Source organism: Diospyros lotus, chromosome 5 (genome assembly GCF_014633365.1).
Source record: "Diospyros lotus cultivar Yz01 chromosome 5, ASM1463336v1, whole genome shotgun sequence".
NCBI lineage: Eukaryota > Viridiplantae > Streptophyta > Magnoliopsida > Ericales > Ebenaceae > Diospyros > Diospyros lotus.
The window spans coordinates 41,199,166-41,223,850 of record NC_068342.1 but is presented as its reverse complement, the minus strand read 5'-3'; the positions used below and the strand labels follow the sequence as shown (position 1 = coordinate 41,223,850).

General features: G+C 39.8%; 1 protein-coding gene across 3 annotated transcripts in view; it reads left to right on the top strand.

The window, feature by feature from the left end:
• The window catches only part of LOC127802432 (probable ubiquitin-like-specific protease 2A), a 124,910-nt gene that overhangs the window by 20,004 nt on the left and 80,221 nt on the right, over window positions 1–24,685 (top strand). For all 3 annotated transcript variants that reach the window (XM_052338236.1, XM_052338235.1, XM_052338237.1), the window contains exon 4: window positions 17,607–17,656. In XM_052338236.1, the coding sequence (XP_052194196.1) occupies window positions 17,607–17,656 (50 nt within the window). The remainder of the gene's footprint in view (window positions 1–17,606; window positions 17,657–24,685) is intronic.

Here is a 24,685-nt window from a genome sequence, read left to right as displayed (position 1 = left end):
GCAGCAACTGGATGCTTTTAAAAAATATTCTTGGGAAAACACCACTAATCTTAAACTCTACAAGACGATTATAGAGAATAAGAGGGTATACAAATTTTGCTTTGGGCCTGAATTCAAGTCTTGATGTGGTAAGAGAAAGGATATTTAGCACAAAACCATTACCAAGCTTACGAGAAGCTTTCTTTGAGGTTCGAAGGGAAGAGAGTAGATGCCAATTGATGTTGGGGACAGAAAAATTAACTGCTAGTGGTGAATCATCAGCCTTGGTTGTCCAAAACTAGCAGCAGCCACGAAAAGGGGGAAGGCCATGGTGTGAACATTGCCGCCGCCCTAGTTATACAAAAGAAATCTGTTGGCAACTCCATGGAAAATCTGCTGATTGGAAGCCAAAGACAATAGCACAAAAGGAAAGTCGAGGCAACATGGCTGGCATTTCAGAGCTACTTGCAAACTTTAGCAAAGAGGAACTTGATGGATCGAGAAGGTTGCTACAAGCACAACAAAACCTACCACTTGTTGGATCAGGTTCCATAGCTTAAAAAGGTAATTTTCTTAAGGCTTTAACTATGAAATAAGAACACTATAAGCCATGGATTGTTAACTCGAGTGCTTCTGATCACATGGCATGAGATAGGCAAGTTTTCAGCACAAATTCTCCTTGTAATGAAGCTCTCACAGTTAGAATTGCAGATGGTTATTTGGAAAAAGTTGAAGGGACTGGTTCGGTTGTGGTATCCAGGGACATAACACTCAAATTTGTATTATATGTTCCTAATCTAAATTGCAACCTACTCTCCATAAATAAAATCACCCAAGAACTTAACTGTATAGCTAATTTTTCTCCTCTTGTTTGTGAATTTCAGGATTTGACTTCGAGGAGGATGATTAGCAGTGCTAGGAGTCATGCTGGGCTCTATCATCTTAAGGTTCAACTAAATTCTGTGAGACAATCTCATCTAGGAATGAGTGAACCTATTTCTTGTCAAACTAATTCTTGTCTGTCTGTTAATGAGTTGAAAAATGAGAGTGAGAGGTTGGTCATGATGTGGCATTACAGGTTAGACCACCCAAGTTTTCTGTACCTATATAAAATTTTCCCAAGTTTATTTAGAAATAAAGTGCTATTTCTTTTCAATGTGAAATTTGTCAATTTGCAAAACACTCTCGTAGTTCATACCCAATTTAGCATACAAATTATCAAAACCTTTTTTTATGATCCACAGTGATATTTGGGACCCATCTCAAGTTCCAAATATCACAGGAGCTTGGTGGTTCATTTCTTTCATAGATGATCACACACGACTCACATGGATTTTTCTCATGATAAATAAATCAGAAGTTCCTCAAATATTTAAGAATTTCAAAACAATGATCAAAAATCATTTTCAAACTTCCATTCAAATACTTAGAATTAACAATAGAAAAGAGTTATTTAATTCTAGTCTTGGCTCATACCTATCAATTGAGGGGAATCATACACCAAAGTTCTTGTGTAGATACCCTTCAGCAAAATGGGATATTTGAGAGAAAGAATAGGCACCTTCTGGACATTGCCAGGTCTCTGTTGTTTTCATCTAATGTTCCAAAACGTTTTTGGAGTAAGGTTGTTCTTACAAAAACATACCTAATCAATTGGTTTCCATCCAAAGTTCTAGATTTCTCCACTCCACATCAAGTTTTCTTACAACATTTCCCTCAAAGTCAACTAATTTCGTCTCTTCCTCCAAAGATATTTGGGTGTACTGTGTTTGTTCATATCCACCAACAACATCGAACCAAACTTGACTCTTGATCCTCCAAATGTATCTTTGTATAGTACTCTCCCAACCAAAAGGGTTACAAATATGTCTATCCTGACAACCAAAGGTTTTATCACACCATGGATGTCAAATTTTTTTGTAACAAAACCCTATTATCTCAAAATTGATATTTAGGGGGAGAGTTCTAGTCAGGGTCAACAGGAATATCAGTTTTTCTTGGATAGCATAGATACTCTTGAAGTTAGAGATACTCTTGAAGTTATAGGTGTATCACATGGTTTGCAGTCTTGCATTTCAGCTTTCCTCAACAAGTCCAAAGCGTACTTAGATTGGGCATTACAAGTGGAGGGATCCTTCTCGGTCGTGGTCATGGACCAGTACCCTGCCCGATCAGCTGGACATATATCAGTTACTAGAGAAGTTTCGGCATTTTTTTTTGGGGAGGGGGGGCGGAAGGATGTGTGTGAGAATCCCACATTGCCTCAGCAAGGGAGACCTATGCTATATATATGGAGAAGGATCCCTTCCCTTGTTAAGCTAGTTTTTCAGGTTGGAGTTCTACCTCTGGCTTCTCATGTCTGACTTCTCACATGGTATTAGAGCCAACCCTTGGCTGGGGGACTACCCTCGGTCGTGATCATGCACCAGTACCCTGCCCGATCACCCGGACATGTATTAGTTACTGAAAAAGCTTTGGCATTGGGGGAGGGGGGGGGGGAAGGATGTGTGTGAGAATCCCATATCACCTTAGCAAAGGAGACCTGGGCTATATATAAGGAGGAGGATCTCTCCACCTGTTAAGCTAGCTTTTTAGGTTGGAGTTCTACCTATGTGTGAGAATCCCACATCGCCTTGGCAAGGGAGACCCGTGCTATATATAAGGAAGAGGATCCCTCCACTTGTTAAGATGGCTTTTCAGGTTGGAGTTTTACCTCTGACTTCTCACAACACTAATAAGGTTCTTTTTCATGTTAGGAACATGAAGAACATTAGGTAAAGAAATGAAAGATTTAGGAATAGTTTGAGTATACAACTGACTAAGGCCATGTCATGACCCAAGGAACAATAGAAGGGCATCATTGTAATAGGGTTGCAATTGTTTGTTAGGATATTCTTCTCTTTTTGTCTTTTTTCTTTTTGTCTTGTAGCTTAAGTGGTTAGAGAGCTTTATCCGGTAGCTAAGTGAGGCTATATATATATTGCCTCAGCTGTAGGAAGAGGGTATGCTTTAATTGATTAAATGAAACTCTAATTCTCCCTCTCTACAATTCTCTCAAATCTCTCTCTCATTTCTTTCTACTGCTCTTCCTCACTTCTCTCTCATTGTCCCCCCATTTCTGCCCCATTTCCTTCTTGAATCATTATGTTTCAGTTCTATTCAGTTGGATCCTTCCGATTGCCAATTCCAACTCTGTTATGAACCCTAGGTTCATGACAAATGGTATCAGAGCACTTCGTTTCTTGGTGGTTCTCTCTGTCAAGAAATTCCGACGGTTCTTAGCCGTGACTTAAACTACTCTGATTGTCATTCCGACGATGTCCGACTGGGAATTCTAACTAGCAGCTTCCGAACGAGCAAGTGATTCTCGGACTGAAATCTTTGAGACGCGAAGCAGAGGTAACTGTAAGGGGCGGTAAGAGGTGGTTAGGTGAGACGAGAGTGAGCAAGTAAGTCCGATAATTAGCTTATATTTTGAAGGTGAATTCAGAGGTGAGCCGATCGTTCCTCGGTTAGAACTTAGGTGGTCATAAGCTCAAGACAGAATTTCGAGTGAACGAATTGAACACCAACCCAATCGGGAGCATCAATTGATTGAGTTGGGAAGGAGACCGACTGAGGAAGGCGGGTGAAGGCAAAACTGACCTAGGCAACTTCGACGGTGATTCTTAGTTCGACTGGAAGGCAATGAAGGGATGACGGTCCACGACCACTGAATTGTGATTGAGGCAGCGGGGCTTGAGGCAATTCAAGTGGTCCTAACCATTAACCAAGTCGACTTCCAGGAACGAATCAGGCTAAGCGCTTGAATTCCGAAGCAATTTGAGATAGTACAGATTCGAAATTTGACTCACGTACAAGAGACGAGTGATCGATTCCAACGCACTGAGGTTGAGCGTTGGCTAATAACTGAGGCTGTGGGTTCAATTCAATTAGGCGAGTATTGGAGGCAAAAGTGGAGTTGATCTAAGTTAGGTCATTGTAATCCAGTGACCCATGCTTCCTGGTTGTGAATTCAACAACTCCAAACAGCTAATTCCAACGAATTCTAGAATTCCAGCAATTTCTAGGGCCCCGTTGTTGATTGGCAAGTGCGACCAGCGACTCCAACCTAATTTGGGAGGGTGATAGTGATGAATTGGAGGAGCGGATACAGAGGTGGCTTGTAGAAATTGGTGGAACAGGCCAACGATTCTTGCTCGTGATTTCCAAGCTGGTCGAACTCTCTGATCAGATCCGTTGAAGCCACGCCAGTTGATTTATGACGGTAATAGAGGCAGATTCAAGTTGCTAAGCAAGTCGTTTCCCTTGACTCGATGAGATTTAAGGGATAAAACAAGGAAAATTAGAGCAAAATAAGAGGATTTGGAGTTTGATTATGTTGCTGAATTGAGGCCGACATAGGCGAGTTTACAATAGTTTCTTTGGTGACTGCTGACATAAGCGACATTAGCATTGAGTCTGAGTCGAATTGGAAGGCAGGTGGCTCATCTTGCTGAGAAATTGAAGGCCGTGGAGTGTTGAGAGGCAATTGTTTAACCTAGGTGCTTGCTATGAAGCAGATATCGAACGGAGATGAGGGATTCAATGTACAGGACTTTTACTCCTTGGTCTTTACAGTGTTCCATTGGTGAGAAGTCGACCATGGGGAGCAGTTCATGCATGAGACAAATGGAGTCTCAAGGGCAGCAAAAGAAGGTTGTATTTTCAACTGGGAACAAAAAGGAAACAAGGAGTGTGGTGCATGATATGAGCAAGGAATTCAACCATATGTTACATGAGCAATTACAGGAGCTTGCAATGATACTAACTAAGAAGTATCATTATAGCTTTCCCGCGAAATTTTTTGATGATTATCGCAGAAGTTCTAACCAAGAGGAGTCCCTTAAAATGGGGCAGCCTAAGAAGAGGTTTGGAGATCGAGGCTTGTCTAATGTGGTGGAGGAGTTCAATAAAATCAGGCAGGTAGGGTCAGTGATGGAGTACCAATTGAGGTTTGAAGAGCTGATAGCCTTGATGCTTAATCATAACCCCTATTTGACAGAATCCTATTTCGTTTCAAGCTTCTTATTTGGCTTGAACAAAGAGTTGAGGCCAATGGTGATAGTGCTTCAGCCCAAGACTCTTAAGCATGCTGCTGATAGTGCCAGGCTCCAAGAATTAACATTGAAAGCACTAAAGAAGAAACAAAGAGATAAAGATGCAGATGGAACAACATGGGATCAGACAAATCCGATTAAAGGACCTAAACAATCTTATATTGGCTTTACGAAAACTGACCCTAAGGCTGATGAACTTGGACCGGTAGTAAGGAAGAAGTTGAAGGTTGAGAAGAGTTATTCTTTCGATGGGATTTTGGTTCCGAAGCATGCTGAACTGTCCTTAAGTTGGGATAAAATAGGCAACAAGAAGGTGAATTTAGCACTAGCTGGAGGAAAGCTAAGGGATATAGCAAAAGAAGCCAAAGGTTTTTTCGAAGGGAACAGAACTTCCATTGCTGTGCTGTTTTTTACTTCCACTGGCAAATCCAAGTTGTTGTCTACTGCATTGAGGGATGAATTGATGGCTGATCATGTCCATAGATTGGAGACCAAGCTTGATTGGATAACTATTACTGGGAGTGGTTGTATTTGGCTTGAACTTGATGAAGTTTTCCCTATGGAAGTTTTGGGTCAACTTAGGCTTGGAATTAATCTTGGAAACCTAAGAATGAAAATGAAGAGGTTTAGAAGGAGAAAGAAGGAAAGAGGAATGAAACAGATTGAGAGGGCTGGTATTGGGTAAGACTAGTGACCAATTGCTGAAGTTCTTGGGGACAAAAACTCTCTCAAGGAGGGGGGAATTGTCATGACCCAAGGAACAATAGAAGGGCATCATTGTATAGTGCCTTCTCTACAATTCTCTCAAATCTCTCTCTCGTTTCTCTCTAATTTCTGCCCCATTTCCTTCTTGAATCATTCTATTTTAGTTCTATTCAATTGGATCCTTCCGATTGCCAATTCCAACCCTGTTATGAACCCTAGGTTCATGACAGGCCAATATTAGAAATAGAAAGCTTCTTACCGTTGCCAACTGCAACCTTGTCACTACCATTGTAAGGAGAGTGGAGAGAAAGATTGCTAAGGTTGGAGGTTATGTGGTTAGTGGCTCCTGAGTCTACAATCCAAGAAGGTTCATTGTGATAGGATGAGGTAGAAGAAAATTGGGAGGTTTCTAAAGGTTGAGGCAAACAGCTATAGTAAGTTCTAGGATTAGACCCTAACTTAGTTAAGTAGGCTTCATTAGAACCTATGGAATGAGCTATAAATGACTATGAACCAGATTGCAGCATACCTCCTCCTCTACCAAACTCAAACTGTGAACCAAAAATTTTGAGTGAAACTCCTATGAAAATTCTGATCAAATCTATGATAGCACTTGTCTGCAAAATGACCAGGCATTCCACACAATTGGCAGTATATTCTCCTGCCTGAGGATTTGCCACATCCTCGTCCTCCTCTAGAATTACCTTCTTTAAAGGAACCATTTCTATTTGAAGAACCACCTCTATTCAATCCATTCTCAATTCTAAACCATTGAGAGGCTAAATTTACATTTACAGATTCAAGACCAGAAATAGAGGAGTTAGATATATCCTTGGCATAAAGCCTTTGTTCATGCATCAGTAACAAGTATTGAACCTTTTCTAAGTTGATTTCATCCATTTGATACGTAACAATACTCACAACTATTTCATAATCATTGTCCAATCTGTGTAAGATTGCCATAAGTAATTTTTTGTCATTTAAAGGTTCTCCAATGGCAGGTAGGCATGTCCTATGGTCATGATTTTCATAATATAATCATTTATAGACAAATCATTCTTTCGTATAGATCTAAGCTGTTGTTTCAATTGAAAAGATTTGGCAACCGTTTGTTGTGAGTAAAGATTCTCAAGAACACTCCAAACCTTAGTTGATGATTCGCAATGAATCACTTGCGCCAAAACTTCTTTCTCAATAGTAGAAAACAACCAGCCTAAAAGTAATTGATTTGACCTTATCCAATTGAGGTATTCAGGATTTAGAACTTGAGCCTTGTGGTTGGAATTTCCTGGATCTTTGATGTACTTCGAAGGTGCTGGAGACTTGTTGATGTATGGAAGCAAGTCAAACGCTCTGATCATGGCCAATATTTGAGCTTTCCAAAATAGATAATTGTCGGAATCAAGTTTGATTAGAATGAAATTGAACGATTTTGCTATCGTTGTAAAGTCAGACTAAGAGGTCGACGATAACGTAGAAGCGGAGTTAGGTAAAGAGGAGGAGGAAGGATTGAATTCATGATTGGAAGCCATTGACGCTTGTCGATTAGCTCTGATACCATGAAGCGAGAGCTTCACAGTCGAAAAGAAGAAACAATCAAAAATGAAAAATACATCAAGTTATGAATTGCCCAACCACCTAACTAAACATTACAACAATTATAACAAATATAATCTACTGCAACTAAGAGCACAATTGCAACCTGCTACGGACAACTTATGTCTTCCACAGAGGTAATGTAAGATTCTATAGATTGCTGACAGGTGAAGTTCCTTGGGTTTGTGCATGAATTGACTTACTATACTAATGAAATAGGCTATATTTGGCCGTGTGTGAGATCAGTAAATTAGCTTGCCGACCAACCTCTGATATGCCTCTTTGTTTGTGTCTCTATCTCCCTTAGCTTCACCAAGTTTGTGATTAGGGTCAATTGGAATGGTGGATGGTTTGCGAGCCATTTTCCTTATGTCTCACAAAAGATCAAGGACATAGTTGTGTTGGGATATAAATATCCCCTATTTGGACCATGCCGCTTTAATATCTAGAAAATACTTCAAATTCCCTAATTCCTTGTTCTCAAACTCCTCAGCCAAACATTTGCCCAAGTTCTGCCTCTCCTTTTCATCATTTCCTGTCACTATAATGTCATCAATATAAACAATAAGAGTTGTAACAAAACTTGAACCCGGCTGTTTTATGAGTAGAATGTGGTCCCCTTGGCTCTGTTTATAACACATGGCCTACATTACTTTAGAAAATCTCTCGAACTAAGCTCTAGGCGACCGTTTTAGGCCATATAGTGCCTTCTTGAGTCTACAAGCCTTAGTTCCTGGTTTGTTTTTGTTGAACTCTGGGGGTATGTCCATATAAATTTCCTCTTCAAGGTCTCTGTGCAAGAAAGTATTCTTCACATCAAATTGTAGTAAAGGCCAATCAAAGTTAGTTGGTAGGGGATAAGAGAATTCTGACCGTGTTCATTTTGGCTATCGGGGAAAAAGTTTCTTGGTAGTTTATTCCATATGTGGGTGTAACCTTTAGCTACCAACCCGGCCTTGTATCTTTCAAGTGTACTGTTTGCTTTATACTTGATTGTGAAGACCTATTTGCACTCGAAAGGTTTCTTCCCTTTTGGTTAATCCACTATCTCCCAGTATTATTCTTCTTCAAGGCCTGCATTTCAACATTCATGACATTCCTTAAATTTTCACATTTTAAAGCCTCTAATAATGTGGTAGGAATGGAATATTTGTAAGAAAGCTTCTACAAGATGGAAAGCATCTTTTAAAGGATACAAAGTGAGAGAGTGGATATAAGGGATATTTTGTACACTCTCTAATTCCTTTCCTTAGTGTTATAGGAAGGTCAATACTAGCCGTGGAATCAACATTAGAAGCTGAGTCAATAGACGTTACCTCATTTCTAGACATTGGAATTGCTTATAGTGTCAAGTCTCTCGGTTGAGACTTGAATTTACAGAGAATTAGAAGAATCAAGAGAAAGAGGAAAGAGAGTTTTGGAGGGAAAAGTGAGAGAATGAGAGAGAATTCAAGATGGAAAGAGTTTCTAATTAAGCATAAAACTTTCGTCCTCGTATATCTAGCCTTATATAGGCCCTTCCCATTGGTTCATGTCACAACTGTGAGGAACATTCCAATAACTGACTACACAAGTGGTCACGTGGGTTACGATTATTACAAGAAATATTCAAAATTACCCTTGGGGTCATAACATTACCTACCCTTAGAAATTATTCTTGTCCTCAAGAATCTAGAGTAGCCCATTAGGTTGCGGAAATTGAGTGAGCAACTTGGGTAGATACTCCCAATTTGTGTGGTTGGGATCTTTGTGAGACCACCTTACTACTAGCACCTGAGTTAGGGGCACTGAACCTTGATTGATCACCTGCTTGTCTAAGATGGAGGCTTGTATGTTCACTAGAGTAGAGTGGGGTTTGAGGTATATAGAGTGGTCCAGGGCCCTCTGAGGTGGTAGAGAATGAGGTTCAACAAATAAGTCCTGGAATTCTTGTAAAAGTAAGTTTAAACTATCAAGAAGTGGTACCTTAGTGGAGGATTGGAACATGGCCAGGTTGCCCTCTGTTTGATGATCCTCCCTTGCCTCCTTGACTTCCTATCCATTCCATTCCAAGGTGTGAATGGAATACGTCTGAGCAATTTGTCCCCCCTTACTCTGCATCCACCTTTGTAGTTTCCTTCCTTTGATCAATTTACATTCCCCCTGCTCCATAATGCCAATAAGGGTAAGCTTTGTGTTTCCTATCTCCACAGTGACTACTAATTTGTTAAACTCAAAAGTGACAGGGGTAACTGTCTTCATCCAGTCAACACCTAACACAATGTCACATCCTCTCAACTCCAAAATCCTCAAATCAGCTTGGAATTCATGCCCTTGCATCCTCCATTGGAACCCCTCACACTTGCTGTGACTATATATCTTGCTTCCATTGGCCACAATCACGAACAGGGGAGTTGTGGCAGTCATCTCTCATCTTAGTTCCTTGGCAGTAGCTTCATTCAAGAAATTGAGAGTGCTACCACTATCTATTAACACCAATAATTTCTTCTTACTCATCTACCCTTGCACCTTAATAATCTTACCAATTGGTTCCCCCCTAAGGGCATGGAAAGAGATTTCCCCACCTTCTTGCTCCGACTCCTCTTACAGAGTATGGTCTAAACATTTCTTGCTTCTCCTCCTCTTCCCCTTCCACCAATCCTTTAGTCCTGTCCTCTTCCTCCCATTCCATGATCAGTAGCTCCCTCCTATACTAGTGCCCGAGGCTATACTTCTCTCTGCATCTGTAGCACAATCCCATCAATCTCCTTTGCTCCATAATAGTAGACCTGAGAAGAGTGGGGTTAACCTTAGGTCCCCCTGATGCCACCCCAACCACTAAGGCTCCGGTATTTCCTCCTATAAGGTGGCTATTGGGTGGAATTGGCCTTAGCATGGCTTTGTTCTTCTTAAAAATTGCCTCCATCATCAACTCTTGTAATCTAGCCTTCTTTGCCGCTTGCCTAACGTTAATAGGCATCATCATTTTCACCACGGACCTTAATTCATCCTTAAGGCCACTAATGAAGCTAGATACAAAATACTGATTGGTAAGGGTTGGTTGAGCATTCCACATTAATGCTCCTAATTCCTCAAACTTCTCTTGGTATTTAGTTGTTGACCCTTCCTGCTTTAGTTTGTTAAACTAGTTGATTACATCAGCCATATTCCTCTCCCTAATGCATTTACACAATTCTTCTGCAAATTCAATCCACCTCCCATCCATTCCTCTTGATCTATACCACCCTTGGAACCATGCATCAGCCATATCATTCAGATTGGCTGTAACATGGTTGATCCGTTGATTTTCAGCTATACTGTAGAACTAAATGAACCTCTCACACCTAGCATCCACCATCTGGGTTTGGATCCTTCAAATAGAGGTATCTCCAATCTCGGCATAGGGCCTTGATTAGATCTAGGAGAATTGAATTCCCTTACCTGATCTCCTATCTCCTCATTCAATGAATTTCTCGCTTTTGTCACTCCTTGGGGTCTAGGGAGAATTCCTTGTCCCACCATTCCTTGATTGGGTACTGATTTGGGAGGAAATTCTAGTGGCAACTAGAATTGAGGAAGGGAAGACAACATGTTAAACATGCTGTTGATTCGCTGTCTGTATTGCTCCATAGTCTCCCTATGCCTCTTCAGTTCTCTCTAAACTCCTTAAGAGGCCACCATATCTTTGCACAATTTATCAGGGATCGCCCTTACTTCTTCTCTGCTCTGGGAAATCGCTTCCTACGTTTGAGACATTCCAAACTCCATCGCTTTCATGCAATACTCCAATTACTTCAATCGGGTCCCCTCTGCCATCCTGTTCACGGACTGATCACCTCAATTACCTTCGATCTGCTACACCAAATTCACACCCGTCCTACGTCAAAATCACAACCGAGGATGACCGACTCTAATACCAAATGCCAAGTCTCTTGGTTGAGACTTGAATTTATAGAGGATTAGAAGAATCGAGTGAAAGAGAGAAGAGAGTTTTGAAGGGAAAAGTGAGAGAATGAGAGAGAAAAGAGAGAGAATTCAAGAGGAAAAGAGTTTCTCATTAAGCATAAAATTCTTGTCCTCATACATTTGGCCTTATATAGGCCCTTTCCATTGGTTCACATCACAACCATGGGGAACATTCTAGCAACCGACTACTGTCATGACCCTAGGAGCAATAAAAGGGCATTATTGTAATAGGGTATAATAGTTTGTTAGGGAAATTTGGCTTTTTGTTAGGAGCACATGGGTGCTGTTAGAAGTTAGTTATGCAGCTAGCTATGCCTATAAAAGACCAATTATAAGAGGAGAGGATTATGTTTTGAATTGATAAACAAGAACTGATTTCTCTCTACAATTCTCTTCCATTCTCCCTCTCATTTCTCCTTACTTCCTCCCTAATTCTGTTCTATCTTCCCCTTCAATTCTTCTCTGTTTCTTCCCCTAATTTCTTCCAATTCCTTCTAAGACCCTAGCTAAACCCTAGGGCCATGCCAACTACAAAAGTGGCCATGTGGGCTACGGTTATTACAAGAAAATTTCAAAATTACCCTTAGGGTCATAACAGATAGGTGTGGCCTTGGTTCAAGTTATGGATTATTTCTTCTTGAGTAAATTTGGAGAAAATGTTTGTTAGTGGTGTTCTCTTCCCATGCAATTTGGAGAACAGGTTGGAGGAAGGATTTAGGTTTATGAGTTTGTGGGGTAGAGTCAAGTGCAAGTGGGGTAGAGTTAAATGCAGGTTCGGGCAGTAGGTCAGGAGGAAGAGGTTCAAATGTAGGTTGTTCAAGCAGAGGTTTAGGAGCTCGAGTTGGCAGAAAGTTAGGAAGGAACAACTCATCCTTATCTTCCACACTTGAGGTCTCCCTTTGGAGAAAAAGGTGGGTAAAATAGGATTCAGTTTCAACAAAGGTAACATCTGCAAAAACCAAAAAAATTTTAGTCAGAGGATGATAGCATTTGTACCCTTTTTGTGTAGAAGAATAGCCCACAAAGACACACTTAAGAGCTGTAGGATCCAACTTCCCTCGATGAGGGCTATGAATATGAACAAATGAAACACACTCGAATAGTTTAGGACTAAGTTGATTTGTGGTAGGAAGAGCAGGATAGAAGTGGGATAAAACAACCATTGGAGTCTGAAAATGTAACATTCGGGAGGGTAATTGGTTTATGACATAAGTTGCTGTGAGGACAACTTCCCCCAAAATTGTTTAGGCTCATTTTTGTGAAACAACAATGCCCTAGTAGTATCTAGGAGATGGCTGTTCTTTCATTCTACAATTCCATTCTGTTGAGGGGTAGAAACACATGAGGATTCATGAATAATTCCCCATTGAAGGAAATAGTTGGAAAGGGTTTGGTTGAAATAATCCCTTGCATTATCTGCCAAAACCGTTTGATTTATGCCCCAAATTGATTGTGGATCATAGAAAGGAAATTGGAAAGAATATCACTCACATTAGATTTAGATTTAACAAGAAAGACCCATGTAACCCTTGTGCAATCATGAATGAATGAAACAAACCAACGTGCCCCAGAAACATTTGGAATGGTTGATGGATCCCAGATATCACTATGAATCAATTAAAAAGGAGTATGACATCTGTTATTACTAGCAGGAAAAACAACACGTCTATGTTTGACAAACTCACAAACATCACATTGAAATTGTTTAATATCAAGGTTCTTAAACAAAGAAGGGAATAGGATTTTAAGAGTGGAAAAAGTAGGATGTCCCATCCTATAATGATGTAGCCAAATAGTGTCCTTAAGGGGGATATGTGGTTCTGAAAGGTATGTTAAGGGTTGATTCCACTTGCCAATGGGTACTTCCTCAGATTTCTCAAGATAGTATAAGCCATTCCGTTCCTTAGCATGTCCAATCATCAGTCCCAAGTCCTTGACCTAAAACAAACAACAAGAAGGAAGAAAAATCGCTTTGCAATTAGCGTCATAGGATAGTTTGGATACGGAGAGTAGTTTGCTGGACAATTTAGGCACATGAAAGACATTTTTAAGGGTCAAGGAAGGATTGATTTTAATCTCTCATATTCTAGCTATTGTGATAAAAAAAAACCATCAGTTGTAGCAATTTTCTGTTTGCTAGAACATGGTGAGTATGAGAGAAAAAATTGGGAGGAAGAAGTCATATGGTCTGTGGTTCCGGAGTCAATAATCCATGAGTTTTTAAAGGATGTATCAAAGGCATTTAAAGCATGTGAAATTGGAGGCTTACTTGATTGTAGCAATGAGTAGGTACTGAAGAGGATGGTGTGTCAAGAGTACTTAAAAAGTACCTTAGCCTTTCAATCTCCTCCTTGTTGAATTCTTTTGGTTCATGGGACTATTTTTCCCCTTGCAAGGTTGCCATATTAACTTGTCCCTGGCTCCTATGCGGCTGTTGTCCACCTTTATTTCCCCATTCTTTGCTCAATGGGTTTCCATGTAGTTGCCAGTACATCTCCCTAGTATGCTATGTTTCTTGCAGAAAGTACACCACATATTCTCACAGTTGTCATTGCTTGTGGATTTGAGAACTGTTTTTCCATTCTCTCCAAGCAATTGGTCCTTCTTAAACCCATGACTTCCTCCTCCATTTTCCACCCTTATTGAGGCCTCAATTGGTTTTGTGCCCAACATGACACCCCTCCTGCTTTCTTCAGCTATAATAATTGAAATCACTTTATTAAGTGAAGGTAAGTCATCTTTGCCTAAGATTTGAACCCTCACCTGATCATACTCCATGTTGAGGCCTGCAAGAAAATCGTAGGTGTGATCTTTGTCTATAAAAGCTTTCAAGTTGGTTGCATCATCGTTGTTTTTCATCTCAATTACTTGGTAGTGATCCATCTCTTGCTAGAGTCCTTTTAGAAAATTGGCATACTCGGTGACGGTTCTGTTTTCTTGCTTCAATGCAGCTATTTTGGTCTTCAACTCATAGATCTGGGCTGCATCATTCACCTTTGAGTAGGTTTGGTGGATAGACTCCTTGACCTCCTTTGTTGTTGATAAAAGCATGCAGGTGTCATTGATTTCGGGTGCCATGGAACTCCACAGCCATGCAATGATCATGGAATCTCCTTCATCCCATGCCACATAAGTAACACCCCGCCTTCCAGGGCATTAAAATATATACTAGGATTTTTTTTTTTCATCATACATAAATCAACAATAAATCCTCAACATGACCTTTATATATAACACTCCCAAACATAGCGAAGCAATGATACATTTAAAATATAAGCGGAAGCAAGATTAGAACCTGTATGAAACCTCGAAAACATAACATGGGTTTATAAACATCGTTTACCCAACACATCCTTACAAGCATTTATTTAAAATCTAAATAATACAACCAAATGGAATATATGGCCCTAGTCCCACATGGGACCCACAAAATTTTCGTTGCGATCAGGCCTCGATCACTTCCTTACCCTTCCGGCTGCTTGCCTCGCCTGGAATGTGGAATATTTCAGGGACATAGTCCAATATTAGAAGATGTAATCTTCTAAGTGAGGGTTAGATAAGCATGAATGAATGAATGATGCATGGACATTTATAAACATATACCCTAGTGGAATTTCCCTGGCCTACTAGGCCGGCACGGAACCGTAGGCAGAATTCCGAACCTCTGCAGGATAAGCCTAACGTTGTTCCATCAATTGCCCTTGGGAAATTACGGCTACACTCTTAAGGCGACATCCCAATTCCATGCACGAGTTTCAATATGTCAATAATATCGTGCCATGTGAATATCATAACTTTCCATGCAATAGAATATGAACAAATATAACGAAGACGATCAAAACATACATAAATATCATGCGTAGAAAGGTATACATGTTGCATACGGGTTATAGGGACAAAACCACTCACAAAACCATGTTCAGGATAAAATTACTCACTTTTCTCAAAAATAGGGATACCACGAAAAGCGTGCTACTTGTCTCGATTTTCGTGCCAACTTTGAAATTCGCACCAATTGTTTCACCTCAAATCCCAAGGCACCCCAGGCAAGATATTTATTTAAATCATTAATACAAACTATTTTTCCTCATTTTTCTTGGCATTTTCTCTATTTTTCTCCAATTAATTTCTCTAACAATCCAAAATAAATACCTACATCATTTTTTTTCCAAATCTTTTTTTATGATAAATCCTAAAATATTTTTCTCAGCATATTAAATTTTTTTTTAGAAAAATCCAAGCTCACACCTGCCCACACGCGCCAGCGCGTGGTAGGGCAAGTGAGGCTGGAGCGTGAAGCCCACGTGCCGGTCATTTTCTCTGGCGACGGCACATCGAAAAATCGATATTTTTACATCACGACGAAGCTTAGCCCAAATCGATCACGATGGTACCTGAATAAGCCTGAAAGGAGGTTCGGAAGTCGGTCAACTGGAGGCTCGAAGTGTTGGCTAGAGCATCCGCCTAGGGCTCCGGCGAGACTTCGAATCTTGCTTGTTTATGCTTCGTTGCTCACCAAATTCTCTAGAAATGCTCTCCAACTTATGGGCAACAAAAGCCCTTTATTCTTGCCTCTCAATTCGTTCGAAAAAGCCCTCGATTTGAGCTTCAAAGTTCTGAAAATTTCGGCCATTATGAGCTCTATTTATAGGCGAAAATCGAGCTTCGAAATGGCCTTGGCCGCCTCACCCATTGCCTTAAACGTCCTCACCTCCCTTGGATCGACCTGAAAGCATCCTCACGTGACCAAAAAAGCAAGTTGCAGGCTTTGTTTTCGCGGCCAGCTTTTTTGGCCGATTTTTTCAAAATTCCGGCCACCCCGGTGGCCATTGTCGGCTCATCATCACTCCTCGGCCCTCCCTGACCACCGCCATGCGAACCCAGAGGCTTTCAACGACCCCTCGTGGCTTGGTCGGATTCCATGGCCAAGATTTTCATTTTTTTGCACTTTTGCCCCACTATTTTGGTCTTTTCTGTTTTGGCCCTCTTTCACAAAAGCCCCTCAACTTTTGAATATTTCCATTAGGTCCCTCAAGTCCTAATCTTTCCCTCTCTCCCTTGAAACTTTCGGAAAAATGTCATTTTAACCCCCCTCAGGCAATTTTTTGAAAATTACACTTAGGCCCGCTTCTTTGTTTTTGCCGTAAACCTACTCGTTTTTTCCTAATGTCATTGAAGAGTTGTTCTACTCGACGAATCGAAGCTTCCTGAGGCTTCCGTCATCATTTCGGGAGTCTCCTATGAGAATTCGATTTTTCAGCCCAATCCATAGCTGTACCGAAATAGTTTCTGATTCGATTTCTTTCGGTCTTAAAAATCATGCCTCGATATGCTCGTTAAAGGCATTCCTATTTCCTTAGGCATTTAAGCTTCAGGGTACTCCCTTCGGCTGATTTGGTAAAATTTTCGGGCTTTTCAGATACCTATTTTCCCAAATTTCCATTTTTCCTTTAAAATAATAATCCAAAGTTCTTGGGTATTACAGCATAGGCTAGATCTTTTTTCTTTGGTTCGGTTCCTATAATATGGCTCTCTTTCCTTTCCCTTTCAAAATGGTTTGAATCAAGTAGGACCATTTAAGATAATTTCTTCCATCCAACCGATAGGCAGCATTGATTTGCTGCAATTCTCCCGATGGTTGAAGCAGCATGGGTGCCGGTGTTTCCCTCGTGTCATGGGAACTAACTTCATCAGTGGTGGCTGACATCTCAAGTTAATGGGAATGGCTAAGGAAAGAATGGGAAATAAAGCACTATCGCAACAATGAAGGCTGGTAGTGATGTTTGTAGTAGCAGGTAAGGCTGGGCAACAATGAAGGCTACTAGTGGTAGGCTATCAGTAGCAATAGAAGGGCAGTCGGCAATAAAGGCTCGAAAAAAAGAGTCCTAGGGTTTCTTAGGCTTTGATACCAAGTGGAAAAATATGACTTACTTTCTCATTGAACTGGAAGATACATATATACACATAGGATGTCTACCTAACTATTGAAACAAATCTTCTAATTAAGTAATCTTCTATTTACAGTAACATAGATAGATCATATCCTAATTATAGCTTTTAAATTTGCCGAATATTGACCAATCACACAAATAATCAAAGCCTTAGTTCATGACAGGCTTCTTTGCTGTTTGTTATGCTCCTTATTGTAATGTTTTCTTTCATTCCCCTTCCTTTAAGACGTTTTACACATCCGATAAAGAATAGAGAATAAACTAACAATAAACATGTATACCTATGATTGTTCTCTTATTGAGCTTGCAATTAATTGATGCTTAATTCCAGGTCAACTTGAAGAACAGAAACTGGAGCATTATTCTAATGGATGTGTCACTGTAAGTATTTTACCTCCTTTACCTTGTTAATTATATAAATTTTGTTTGAGACCTTTTTGTGGGAAATTATGAAGAATTGGTGCCACCTTTGTGTGGGAAATTTTGAAAAATTGTGAGAGAGCGTAGGAAGTGATTTGAAACAGTTTCATGTTGAAACTGAAGACGAAATTGAATTTAAGAGAAGAAATCTGATATTATTTGAAAGCTGTTCTCTAATATTTAGAACAAGAATATTTATAGGCTAATCCTAAACCTTAATTGACTGGGAAAAGGAATTCCTAGTTGAATCAGGAAGAGAAACAAAAGTCAAATCCTAATTAAAGTAGAAAACTGAAATTATAATTGAAGTAGAAAACAAAAACTGAAATCTTAATTGCAGTAGGAAATCGTAACTGCTATAGAAAACTGAATGGCTCATCCGGCTTCTTTTGGACTCCTTTGGGCTGGATGTTCCATGTCAGTCCCCTCCACTTTAGAAAAACTCGATCTCAAGTTGTCATGAAGATTAGGGTATAAGGGTTCTTCTAAGGAATGATAGGAATAAAGATCTGCAATGTTGAACATCTTGGATATACCCATCAAATCTGGCAAATCTACGACATAGACATTGTCATTGATCTTCTTCAAAATCTTGTGAGGACCTGTTAGAAACCTGAGAAGATTACTGCATATGTTTGATTGATATGGAGATTGACATGCATCCTTTTATATTGTTTTGAATATTTTCTTGTAAATATTTCCTAATTTATATTAGGAAACTATCTAATTAGGAAACTGCCTATACGAGAGAATAGGCTGTGTATATATTTTCTTATAACCTTTAAATGAAAGTATGATTAGATTTCTCGTCATCTTGACTTTGTATCAGAGCCCTAGGTTCATACCCTCGAAGTAAGGTATTCTTTTTTGGCTTTTTGTGGCCAAAGCCTACTTTGATCCAATCCTCTTTCATAACCTTATAACCATGACTGACTCCATGGAATCCGGTAGCACAACTGAAGTCCTTTTTGTTGGAAATTCCAGCAATAGTGCAATATCCAGTGGAGAGTTATAGAACATCCAAGCAGCCTATTTATTGAATGGAAAAAATTACTTGAAGTGGTCTCAATTGATTAGGACATTCTTGAAGGGAAAAGGGAAGTTGAGCCACTTACTTGGAATGGAGCCTAAGGACGACGATCCTATGTATGCCACATGGGATGAAGATGACTCGTTAGTGATGTCTGACTCTGGAACTCCATGGTGCCAGAAATCAGCGACACTGTCATGTTCTTTAAAACGGCCAAGGAGATCTGGGAGGTTGTGAAGCTTACTTATTCGAAGGTAAATGATGCTGCCCAGATTTATGAAATTAGGACTAAGGCAACCACTAAACAAGCGACTTGGTCTATAACTGAATATGCAAAATTATTGCAAACCTTGTGGCGAGAATTGGATCACTACCAGTATATCCAGATGAAGTGGAGTGAAAATGTTGCCAAACAAAAGAGATTTGTTGAAAAAGAGAGGACTTATGATTTCCTCGCGAGTCTGAATTTGGAGTATGATGCGGTTAGAGTCCAAATACTTGGAAATGCTGATTTATCTTCTCTAAATGAGGCAATATCAATTGTACGTGCGAAGAAAGGTAGAAGAGGGGTGATGCTTGAGACTACCTCTAAGGATAGCTCGACATTCTTAGCCTTGAGGGGTCTTGGCTAGGAGAAATAACCTAGAGAAGATAGGAAGGTTCTTGATTCATCGAAGACAATAAATAAGGACAACTTGTGGTGCACATACTACAAGAAGCCTAGGCATACTATTGAAAAGTGTTGAAAACTTCATGATAAGCCAACTAAGGGTGGACAACAAAAGGGACAAGTATATGTGGCCAATAACTAGTAGACCACTGAGGGAAAAGCTCTAGATCAAGCAAAAACAATGGAGCTAAACCAGGAGAAGATTGAGAAGCTAAGGAACTTGCTAGGGACGCTGGAGAAAAAACTAGGGACATGTACTTGCACTCTAGCCTTCACAGGTATATCTTCATTTTCTCTTACCTTTCATGCTTTAGATGTAACCTTACAAAACACTTGGATTCTTGACTCCAGAGCCACAAACCATATGGCTTTTTCCTCTCACTAATTTATGTCCTATACACCATGTCCTAGCCCAAGGAAAATAATTTTGGCTAATGGATCCTTAACAATTGTAGCTGGACAAGGAGATGTCCTTATAAACAACAACCTAATCCTAAAGAATGCTCTCCATGTCCCTAAACTCTTCACCAATCTTGTTTCCATTAAAAAATTAACCACCGATGCTAACTGTCGTGTCTTCTTTTATCCCTCCTTTTGTGAATTTCAATCAAAGGACTCGAGAAGGATGATTGGGCGTGCTAGGGTAAATGATGGAGTATATTATCTTGAAGATCTTAGTGGACAGACTGATAAAAGGAGAATTTTCCCTATATCATTCTTAGTTAAGTTCAATAAAGATATGATTTGGCTCCATCATTTTCGTCTTGGTCATCCATCTTTTAGGGTTCTTAAGTTGTTGTTTCCCTCATTATTCAAGGGATTAGATGTTAGAGAATTTCATTGTGATGTGTGTGAGCTTGCTAAACGTAGAAGGGTCTCATTTCCTCTTAATAATAACAAAAGTTCTCTCCCATTTACTCTAATTCTTAGTGATACATGGGGCCTTCTCCTATTCCTAATATCTCAGGGGCTAGATGGTTTGTTTTATTTGTGGATGACTGCACACGAGTGGTTTGGTTATACTTATTAGAGGTTAAATCAGAAGTGTGCACAATCTTTCCAAATTTCTATGATATGATCAAAACTCAGTTTGGGGTTGAAATAAAGAGGGTCTGGATAGACAATGCTAGAGACTTTTTTAATCAGTTTTTGTCTATTTTCTTCCAAAAAAGAGGTATAATTTATGAGTCTTCTTGTGTTTATACCTCTTAGCAAAATGGAGTGTCTGAGAGGAAAAATGGTAATTTGTTAATTGTTACAAGAGCTCTACTCTTTCACAATAATGTTCCTAAACATTATTGGGGAGAAACATCCCTAACAACCACCTATCTTATCAATCAACTACCTTTTAGAAGTCTTGACTCCCATAGTCCAATTCAGCTCCTCACCAAAGCCTTTCCAAGGTTCATTATTTCTAATGGTCTCTCTCCCAAAATTTTTGGATGTCTGAGTTTTGTTCATAATCACACACCTAATAGAGTCAAGCTTAACCCTCGGGCTCTTAAATGTATCTTCGTTGGGTACTCCTCCACTTAAAAGGGGTATAAATGCTTTCATTCTCCTACCAAGGGGTTTTTTTGTTTTAGCAGATGTAAGTTTTGTGGAGGAGAGGTCCTATTTTAGTCATCCTTATCTTCAGGGGGAGACTGCATACTTGGAAGATGGAGATAGGGACTTGCTCCTCCCTGATTTTCCTTCTTCTTCTTCTTCTTCTACTTTTTCTTAGTCTCCTCCAGTTTCTATCACACAGGACTCACTAATTATGATACAAAGGAAAAATATACAGCCTTCTTCCAGTTCACTACAAGTGTACTCAAGAAGAAAGGTTCGAACTCCACCTATGTAGGCCACATTATCTAAACCAAGTCTTGATTGAACCCTACAATCCTATTTCTGAACCTAATCCATCCTCCATCAAACCTATACCTACATCCGATCCACCTACATTTGATCTTGATATGGGTTCCTGTAATCAACTTGATCTCAGTGATCTTAACCTCCCTATTGCCATTAAAAATGGGGCAAGGACCTATGCCAAACACCCTCTCCACTTGTTCATAACCTACTCAAATCTGTCTCCTAAACATAAAACCTTCCTAACCAACTTAAACAACATTCCTATAAGGGCCCTCTATCGAATATTCCCGCTAGCATAGGATATTCGAAAGGAGGTCATTACAAAGATGATATAGAACAAACCATAATTAAATAAACAACTCATACCATTACTAGCAGCGGAAACTAAATTAGGGTTCAGTTACACTCCCAATGTCTCGTGAGTTTGGGCTCGAAGGCCATACAAAATAGATAAGAGGCTTTAATGCTAACTAACAAAATAAGAATCAATTAGTCTTAAGCCTCACCAAAATAAAGATCAGGATCCTCAAGTTAGGATGTATCCCCATACATCACTATCCTTATGCCTTAGTCCCACTGGACTTGCCCCCAATAATAGCTCCCTTTACCTAGAATGGCAAAGAAGATCAAGTGAGCCACAAGGCTTAACAAGTTCTGGAAACAATAAACAATGAATAGGAACCAAGAATATGGTGACACCAAAAAGAGTAATCAAGAACTCGACAATTGTATACAAGATTCACAATTTATGACTCGATCAATTCCAAGTTAAATGTATCATATCACCATGTACTATTATGCAAGTGTGCATATAAATTTAATATCAGTATCAAATCTCATAGGCTCGCAAGCCATCAATCAACACATGCCAAAGTGTATCACATAAACAAAACCTCACAATAAATATGGAGCCAACTTGTTAGGCTATGGCCACCTTATCCCGCGCTAGGTGCTCTAGGGTACCCTTTCCTTCTGCGCAAAATAATAGGTGCGCAAAGATAAATAATACGATGCATCATAACATGGACATACTAACTGTGTACAAATCGTGTCATGCATTCATTTCCATATAAACCTCACGAAACTTCGTCTCACAACTATTACCATACTTATATATATTTTCTTTCCATATCACAGTACTGGATAGTTTTCCACTCACATCAATTAAGCACACGAGACACAATGATTTATCCAGAATTTAATCAATTCTCAAGAGGCTCATGAATTCTTTACAATTTATTTAAATGAATCCCAACTATTAATACATATTTTTAGATATATGATTTATGTTATTCATGGGATAACAGTAATCAGATGGGATATATTTAGCTTTACATATATATATGTGTACCACCTAAAAAAAGAAAGGATTTTGTTTCCGAAACAAAACAATTCCTAAAATAAGACCTCGCAGCAGCCTGAAGGGTGGAGGCCTGCGATAAGGTTGGAGCTTGCTACCAAGGGTTCGCGGCATGAGCTTGCGGCAAGAGTTCAAGGCAAGTGCTCATGGAAAGAGCTCACAGACAGGGGTCGAGCAAGAGCTCATGGACAAGGGGTTGAGCAAGAGCTCGCGGATAAGGGGTTGAGCAAGAGCTTATGGAACGAGCTCGTAGCAAGAGCTTGCGGTCAAGAGCTTGAGGAATGAGCTCAAGCGAAAGGGCTTGTGAGAAGAGTTCGCAGCAAAGGGCTTATGGGATGAGCTCGTGGGAAGAGCTTGCAGCTAAGGCTTGGGGCATGAGCTTGCGAGGAGAGCTCGCGGGTTGATTTGAATAGATATACACAGGCTATTTAAAACAAAGGGTATCTACACCAAGCTGTTCGTCTCGTGGATATATATATATATATGTATATGTATATGTATAGAGAGGCCATTAGAATCAACCAAAAGGTATACATACGGTTTATCTGCCTCTTATAAGGGCTGTTCGAACAGGGGTGGGGTGTATATTAGTACACATATAAAGCTCTATATGACTTAGCTTCTACGGATACAAACGAGCGAAGGTTTGCATCCCTACCTACCAAGGTGCCATTAAGGAAATAGGGGTGATGCGAACCCCCACTGCGACTTCATTAAGATTGTTAAATACTAATAGGAAACTTGAAGAATGTTAAAGAGGATGCTTAAGAACTTGCAGAACATTAAATGAGAAAGCAGAAAATCAAGGAAGTGAAATACAAAATGTATAAGTGAGCTTGCACTAAAAATAAAGTGGAAGTGCAAGAAGAACTTGCCTGTTGAGGATGCACAAATCCGAGAGAAGTCCCACTCGCGTACAGGAAGCAATGCAGCAATAGCAATGAGCAAAAGCAAGAGAATAAAATGGAGAAGGTGAAGTAGAAGAAGAACACGGAGAGGAAATGAAGGAGCAATGGAACAGTGCAATTAGAAAGAGATGATATGCACTGCCCTGAAATAGGAGGTTCACGCACAGAGACTGCTGGAAAAGAGTGCGTACAGATCTGCACGCCAATTTTAGAAATTACCAAAATGTCCTTTTCATATTATAAACAAAAATATCTAGGGGCTATTGACAAATGCTCACTTAATTTATTTTCTTTCTTTCTTTTTCTTATTACACCACCAAGTCTATTATTTTCAATTTATTTCTCACCATGGGCCTAAGCCCGAACCTCATATACCCCATATATATATTCCAAGCCCACCAGGCTTAATTTTTACCACTTGGGTTAGACCCGTGACCTCATTAATTAATTAATTGAGACCCTTTCACTTAAATTCTTGATTTCACAAACCATAAAATAAAGTTATGCAAGACCTTATTTGAAGCATTAGGTAATGAAAAATGGAAGAATGCCACGAAGGTTGAGATGGCAGCCCTCGAGGAGAACCAAACCTGGGAATTGGTTAGATTGCCAAAGGGGAAGCAACCGGAATGGTGTTTGTGGGTGTTTACGGTGAAATATAGGTCTGATGCTGTCAAGGTGTTGTTGTCCCTAGCAGCCAATCTTGATTGGCAACTGCAACAATTTGATGTAAAAAAATGCTTTTTTACACGAGGACTTAGAGGAGGAGATTTATATGGAAGTACCCCCTGAATTTGGTTTACAAACTAAGGAGAATGTGGTATGCAAGTTGAAAAGGCTCTCTATGGACGGAAACAGTCACCAAGAGCCTAGTTTGGGCGGTTTACAAGGGTTATGCTCAGTATAGGGTACAAAGTCAGCCAAGGTGACCATACTTTGTTTGTACATCATTCGATCACAAGGGGAGTCACTACATTGCTAGTGTATGTGGATGATATCATTGTCACCAATAATGATATGGAAGGAATGGAGCTATTAAATGGATGCTTGATTAAGGAAATTGAGATAAAGGAGCTGGGCAAGTTAAAGTATTTTTTGGGCATTGAAGTGGCTCGGTCTACGGAAGGCATTTTCATTTCTCAACATAAATATGTACTTGACCTGT